At 43.0% G+C, this 7,942-nt stretch overlaps 2 protein-coding genes across 2 annotated transcripts; both read left to right on the top strand.

Moving 5' to 3' along the window:
* Nucleotides 1-1,015: 1,015 nt before the first annotated feature.
* LOC103324680 (polyphenol oxidase, chloroplastic-like) lies at nucleotides 1,016-3,135 on the top strand. The gene has a single exon (XM_008226779.2). It carries the CDS (start codon nucleotides 1,036-1,038, stop codon nucleotides 2,893-2,895), a length of 1,860 nt encoding a protein of 619 aa, XP_008225001.2. The 5' UTR covers nucleotides 1,016-1,035; the 3' UTR covers nucleotides 2,896-3,135.
* An 821-nt stretch (nucleotides 3,136-3,956) lies between these two features.
* Nucleotides 3,957-5,968, top strand: LOC103324679 (polyphenol oxidase latent form, chloroplastic-like). Its single transcript, XM_089048470.1, has one exon. The coding sequence runs from the start codon at nucleotides 4,006-4,008 to the stop codon at nucleotides 5,770-5,772; it is 1,767 nt and encodes a 588-aa protein (XP_088904596.1). The 5' UTR covers nucleotides 3,957-4,005; the 3' UTR covers nucleotides 5,773-5,968.
* Nucleotides 5,969-7,942: the final 1,974 nt, after the last annotated feature.

Here is a 7,942-nt window from a genome sequence, read left to right as displayed (position 1 = left end):
TAATGAAACGGGATAGGAAAAGATGACATACTATAAAGTGCTCCTACTTTTACCATATCAAATATTGCCTGATCAATGATGTTATTACTTGGGCGGTATTTTAAATTCAAGCCTACATGTTTGCATGAAGAAACAAAAAAATAAAACCAGAGCCGCACCTACTGATGCTGCTCCAACCAAACTTCATTGACTTTATATTATATAACTGAATGATTGATCATTATATAATTCACATGTTGTGATTGTTTCGCCTTATCCTCTTGATTTGTTTACAATATAACACAACACATTATAATTTTTTTTTTTCCTTTGATTTTTTGATTTTTTGTTTGGGCTATAAGTTGGATAAAAGTATATGCTACAAGATGGACTAAGACTTTATTATATCTTTTTTTTTTTTGGTCTTCTTTAAAAATGTCGTAGATGGATGCTCTTGTTTTATAAGTATTAAAGTATTGTCTGCTAAATGGCCATTATCTTATATGTTACAATGAACGTTTACTTCTACAAGATGGACCCGCATGCTTTGTTTTACTGATTAATCTAAGCTGCTTTGTAAGATAATTTAAACTATGTACGTAACACACTCAAAACTAGCTTACGTGTTGCATTTGTTTGTTCTATGTATTCAGGGAAAATACTAGTGTGAGTCGTACATACGTGACTGCGTGACAAATTTTCCACCATAATGAGTGCAAAGTACTGTTTATAAATAATGCTAGAATCATCAATAATTAATCTTCTCTCGTTTTCTCTATTCCTACAACTCACAATGTCGTCACATTGTGAGAGGGGCATGATGCAGGATAAATTTCTCAGATTGACTGCGACGTTATACAAAAAACAACACAACAAAAAAAGGGAAAGAAAAAAAAAAGGCGCATTCCCACGTTGTGCTAGGCCAGCAAATATGAGATAATACATGTAACAATAGAGTGTGGGCCCATGATTAGGCAAGTGGCCAATGTTATTAAATGACCAGGAGTTATTATATAAACAGGAGCATCGAAGGAGTTAGCAAAAACCAATTAAGCAATGGCTTCTCCTCTGCTGCCATCTGTAACCACCTCCATCGCTTCTTTCGGCCCAGCTTTGTTCCCTAGCAAGTCCCAAACCAATTGTTTAGTTGGAAATGGAAGGCATTGGTTTGCAGTAGGTGGATCTAGACTACTCCTACTGCCATGCAAAGCAAAGCATGGTGATCACAACAACCCTAGCAGCAAGAACCAAGACGAGGTCACTAGTAGTCGTGAGGGAAAATTTGACAGGAGAGATATGCTGTTTGGTCTAGGAGCTGGAGGGCTGTACGGGGCGGCAGCGGCTGGTCTTGACTTGAACCGGTTCGCCTTGGCCGACCCAATTCCAGCGCCGGACATAAACAAGTGCACCCTGACCACCGAGGACCTAAAGGGACTCGACTGTTGCCCCAAAAAAACCGATATAATCTACAATTTCCAGCTACCCGCCTCGCCACCAGCAGTGCTACGCACCAGGCCTGCAGCTCATAATGCCGCATACCACCCAGAGTATGTAGCCAAATACAGACTGGCCATTGAGCTCATGAAGGGCCTTGGCGACGACGACCCACGTAACTTCCGGAACCAAGCTAATGTGCATTGCGCCTACTGTGAGGGCTCATATCACTACACTATGCCTACAAAACATGGCATTATAGACGGGATTCTAAAAGAAATACAAGTTCACTCCTCGTGGCTATTCTATCCCTTCCACCGCTGGTACTTGTATTTCTACGAGAGAATCCTTGCCGACCTTATTCACGACCCAACTTTCGCTTTGCCCTTCTGGAACTGGGACGCTCCGGACGGCATGTACATGCCAGCCATTTTCGAGGACGACCCCGTATTAAACCCTCTCTACGATGCCAACCGAAACGCCAAGCACCGCTTGCCGGGGACGGTTTTAGACCTCAACTACCACGGCAAGGACGGCAATACCAAGGACGACAACACAATAATCAATGATAATCTCCGCACCATGAACTCGAAAATGCTGTCAATTTCAAGCACAGACTGGTGCTCATTCTTCGGTCACCCTTACCGCGCTGGATACCAACCAAACCCCGGTGCTGGCAACATTGAGAGTATCCCTCACAATACCGTCCACAATTGGACTGGTACGGACTCAAGCTTGCCACCATACACTGGGGAGGACATGGGAGTCTTCTACTCTGCGGGTCGAGATCCCATCTTCTTCGCACACCATGCCAACGTGGACCGCATGTGGTACTTGTGGAAGAACAACTTTGGGGGACAGGACATAGAAGACACTGATTGGTTGGACAGCTCGTTTCTGTTCTACGACGAGAAGCAGCGCCTTGTTCGTGTTACGGTCCGGGATTCCCTGGACACGACCTTGCTTGGGTATGACTACCAATGCGCTGATATTCCATGGATTGACCCCGCCTACAAGCCCACCCCTCGCCTTCCAGCCAACAAGACAGAACCGCAGGTTTCCTTTGCTGAGCTTTCCACCAAGTTCCCAGCCACCTTGGACTCCACCATCAGTGTTGAAGTGGCCAGGCCGGAGGAGGTCAGAAACCGGAGCGACGTGGAGAAGGCGAAACAAGAGGAGGTGCTGGTGATCCGTGGGATTGAGTTCCCAGCGAATGTGCCGGTCAAGTTTGATGTGTATGTGAATGATGATGCCAGCTCGCCCAGCGGGCCGGACAAGTCCGAGTTTGCCGGTAGCTTTGTGCACGTGCGGCACAGGCACGACCATATTATAAAGACCAAGCTGACGTTAGGGATCACGAGGTTGTTGGAGGACTTGGGAGCCGCAAAGGACGACAGTGTGGTGGTGACCTTGGTGCCAAGGAACGGGGAAGGAAAAATAACCATTGGTGGATTCTCCATCGAGCTTTCTCCTTGCGTCTGACTGATGATATCATGCTTGCAATCTTTGGAAGTGATCGGCGCTGCATGCAATAATTCTGCTGGGATTAATTGCCAACTTTTCTTTTACTTTGTTTGCTTTTGTTTCTGCTTGTGATTTAGTTTCCGTTCCGTCTATGAATTGACCATGCGTCAATCGAGACCACGTACCCCCACTCGATGCTTACGTGGGATGTTCGTCAATAAAACTTATGCATGTTCACGGGTGTGTTTAAAATGATTTCGCCTTTTAATTTCTATTTTGTCCAAGCAGAGTCTAACCAATGCATGCCCGCATAAGTTGTCTGCCCCTGCTGTTGGACCACAATTTTTTGCAGCCATATAAGTTTGCTCATATGATTTGAGTACCAATTAATCATTCATAACTCATGAATACAATTATTTTACAAAATTAGGACTTGAAATTACATTATGAAACTCTATATAAAAATAGTCAGCCCCCCTCTAGAGACTAGCTAGAAATTCTGAAAATTAAACAACGTTTGGTCCCTATGGAAAAACAACAAGAGTACTAGTAACACATCTCAGGAAGTAGGGTTTGCTTAATTAAAACTATTAATAATAGGATTACTAGTTACCACAAATACCACACACTCTATTATGGACAATAGGATAGAAACCACACATACCACACAGTGAATTATGGATAATACGATTTCGACCACACATGCAACATCTCTAAGCCAAGGTGGGATCCACTCTTATTTATTTTAAATAAATTATTTGTACATATAAATACAAAAATATAATTACCTCATCACCTTTGATTTAGCAATATTTTTCTTTTCAAAATATAAAACTATATATATGCAATGCAATTCGAATACGTATGTATATGTACATGTTTGATTAAGCGGACTGCTGATCGTACATGTATGATATTTGTAAATAGTAACCATGACATGTAAAACGTGGTCCTGCCCTGTCAGTATCTTATCTTTTACGCATTTCAACTTGCAAGGGTATCATCACTATTCACTGCTTAATTTTCTTCTTCTTTAATTTTGAAATGTCAATATCCACTATAAAAGCAGCACACTTGAGTTTCATATATGCAGTGAAGACTTCATTCAAAACCAATTAAGCTTCAGCCATGGCTTCCTCTCCCTTCCCTCCTCTCACTGCAACGATCACTGGCCTTCGCTCCACCACCACCACTTCTCTCTCTTCCTTCCTTACAAACAAGCCCCAAACACCTTCACTACCCCGAAACCCCAAACAATGCCTCACGGGCAGAGTGCGATGCAAAGCAACAAACGGTGGCAATGATCACCTGGAACAGGGTCTATCTAGACTCGACAGGAGGAACATGCTCATTGGTCTAGGAGCCGGAGGTCTGTACGGCGCGACGGGTCTTGAAAACAACCCGTTTGCCTCCGCCGCGCCCATATCCGCCCCTGACTTAACACAGTGCGGCCCGGCTGACAAGCCCGACGGATCCACCATTGACTGTTGCCCACCCACCACCACAACCATTATCGATTTCAAGCTGCCAGACAAGGGCCCACTCCGAACCAGGCTCGCGGCCCAAGATGTAGCGAAAGATCCTGTCTACTTAGCAAAATATAAAAAGGCCATCGCGCTCATGCGAGCCTTACCCGACGACGACCCGCGCAGCTTTACCCAACAAGCCATGGTCCATTGCACCTATTGCGATGACGGGTACCCGCAAGTCGGGTACCCGAATCTGGAGATCCAAGTCCACTTCTGCTGGCTGTTCTTCCCGTTCCACCGATGGTACCTCTACTTCTTCGAGAAGATCATGGGGGAGCTCATCGGCGACCCAACCTTCGCCATCCCTTTCTGGAATTGGGATGCTCCAGTTGGCATGTACCTTCCCGAGATTTTCACCGACACAACTTCCCCCCTCTACGACCAGTACCGAAACGCAGCGCATCAACCTCCAAAGCTCCTGGATCTCAATTATGGTGGGACCGACGATGACGTGGATGACGCCACGCGAATCAAGGAGAATCTGACTACCATGTACCAACAGATGGTGTCCAAGGCCACATCCCACCGCCTCTTCTATGGGGAGCCGTACAGCGCCGGTGACGCCTCAAGCCCTGGAGCTGGAAACATCGAGAATACCCCGCATAACAATATCCATTTATGGACAGGAGACCCAACCCAGAAAAATGGAGAGGATATGGGTGCCTTTTACTCCGCGGGCCGGGATCCCGTGTTTTTCGCGCACCACTCCAACGTGGACCGCATGTGGTCCATTTATAAATCCAAACTGGGCGGTACGGACATTAAAAAAACGGATTGGTTGGACGCGGAGTTCTTGTTCTACGACGAGAAGAAGAATCTTATGCGCGTGAAAGTTCGAGACTCCCTCGATACCACTAAGCTGGGGTACGTTTACGACGACAAAGTGGAGATTCCGTGGCTGACGTATAAGCCGACGGCCCGCAAATCGTCGAACAAGAGAAAGGCTACGGTTTCCTCTGCCGATCTGACGACCAATTTCCCGGCGACGTTGACTGACACAATCAGCGTTGAGGTGGCGAGGACGTCGACGAAGAAGCGGACGAGTGCGCAGAAGAAGGCACAGGATGAGGTGTTGGTGATCAGTGGGATTAAGTATGCCGGGAACAAGACGGTGAAGTTCGATGTGTATGTGAATGATGATGCTGAGTCTTTGGCCGGGAAGGACAAGTCGGAGTTTGCGGGGAGTTTCGTCCATGTGCCTCATAAAGGGAGTAAGGATATAACGACGACTCTGAGGCTGAGCATTACAAAGTTGCTGGAGGAATTGGATGCGGAAACGGACAGTAGCGTGGTGGTGACTTTGGTGCCTAAATTTGGGACAGTCACCATTGGTGGCTTCAGCACCGAGCTTATTAATACCACCTAAATGAAACGAAATTAAATCAAGTGATGATGATGATGATTTAATTAAGTATTTTCGTGCAGTAAGCGTATGTTTTAGTAGGTCACTTCTCCACTGTAGAGAGAGACCCACGTAACGTAACCCTAGTGCTGCTGAAGTGCGGGGGGGACCGATGTTTGTTTTTCTGAATAAAACATATATATATGTGGTCGTGAGTAAATACGTGCTGCCTAGTCCGTCGGCATGCAAGGGCTGTGTATTTCATTTGTGTATTTAGCTGGGCAAAATAATGGATGAACTGAACTTGACATGCATATATTAATTACAAATGCATGTTTTGTACAAAGAATAAAATATGAATCATGAGTACGTTAAACAAATTTATAAAAGAGATATTTAGTCATAATATCCATTCTTAACACTAATAATATAGATAAACTCTACATTATTTAATTTTTATAAACAAACAAAAAAAAAAAACCCAAAAAATGACAGTTGATCCTATTGAATTTAATTTATAAAAACTCTCAACATCTATAAGTCTTTGTTTCTTCTTTCTTTAAATTTAAAGGTTCTTATCAGTTCTAAATACCAACATTGCAAGGAAACTTACACGCATCATCTTTGCAAAGTCAGTCACATAAGTCTTTTTTTAAACAAATCATCAACCAATACTGTTATTTTTGCAATGTAAAGACTACGGATGCGATGTCATTGTCCTCCCATATGTTACTAGAAGGGACGGGACCTTCGCCAATAAGGATTGATTAATATAAAATCTATTATCAATGGATCCTATATATTTAGTTCGCAAAGAAATGTCACTTTCATTAAGTAAAATTTAGTAAAATTTTAAAAGTGATTAAGAAGGAAAATTTGAACTACAATAGCCTAACATTCTGAAATATCTTTGGACTAATACCAATTCATAAGCAAGTTGAAGTTTGAATGGCCAAAACAAATACAGTGGTCATGTGATAACGATTGGTACGAAAAGTTAATTAATGTACTTTGACCAAATCAAATCAGTGTGTCTTTGTTTTAAACCTTAAGTTTTATCTGCAAAGAAAGTGAGTGCCAATGGTTTTCTTAGACTTGCTGTGATAAAGGAAGTCGTGGTGACAACACTCAACAAATCTTAATTAAATTCGGTTTTTTTAATCAATTTTTTATGTGGGGAGTTTTTATTTTTTAGATCTTCTGTACCAATTCAAAGTTGTTTAATAATGTGCATACGCCACCCATATCTATGTAATATAATATTAAACTATTCTCAATGTCCTCTTACCAGTCCCCTAATTAACCTCTCTTCTTGCCACATCATCATCATCATCATCATCATCTCCTTTTTACCAAATCTAATAGTGCATATCTCTGTCCTTGTCTATTTTCTCACCTCACACATTACATCTCCTGAGAGAAACATATACATGAGTAAATATACATAGTCATTTTTGCATAATGTGGCATATTCAAATGATGATCTCTTCATTATAATCATAGTCTCCTTTTCATAATCACAATCTTGTGTCAATTTTGATGTTCTCTTCTCGTTTAAGCACACGAGAATATAGAGAGTAATTAATCATCCTACTAAGGCAAGGATTTGTGAAATCTCATATCCCCTCTTAAGGTTGACATATATATATTTTATCGCCTAGGGTTAAAGTTGAGCAGGGCATGATGCGGGATAAATTTCTCAGATTGACTGCAACGTAACACAAGGTGGCATGCATAAAACAAAAAACAAAACAACAAAAAAAGGAAAGGGAAAAAAAAGGCTCATTCCCAAGTTGTGCTAGGCCAGCATATATGTAACAATAGAGTGTGGCCCCATGTTATTATACAAACAGGAGCATCGACGCAGTTAGCAAAAACCAATTAAGCAATGGCTTTTCCTCTGCTACCATCTGTAACCACCTCCATCGCTTCTTTCCGCCCAGCTGTGTTCCCTAGCAAGTCCCAAACCAATTGTTTCGTTGGAAATGGAAGGCATTGGTTTGCAGTAGGTCTTGACTTGAACCAGTTCGCCTTGGCCGACCCAAATCCACCGCCGGACATAAACAAGTGCACCCTGACCACCGAGGACTTAAAAGGACTCAACTGTTGCCCCAAACAAAGCGATATAATTAATCTACAATTTCCAGCCACTCGACTCGCCACCCGCAGTGCTATGCACCAGACCTGCAGCTCA

This window comes from Prunus mume, linkage group LG3 (assembly GCF_029339155.1).
Source record: "Prunus mume cultivar Tortuosa linkage group LG3, ASM2933915v1, whole genome shotgun sequence".
NCBI classification, from domain to species: Eukaryota; Viridiplantae; Streptophyta; class Magnoliopsida; order Rosales; family Rosaceae; genus Prunus; species Prunus mume.
The sequence above is the reverse complement of the archived record's forward strand: the minus strand, read 5'-3'. Positions and strand labels throughout refer to the sequence as shown.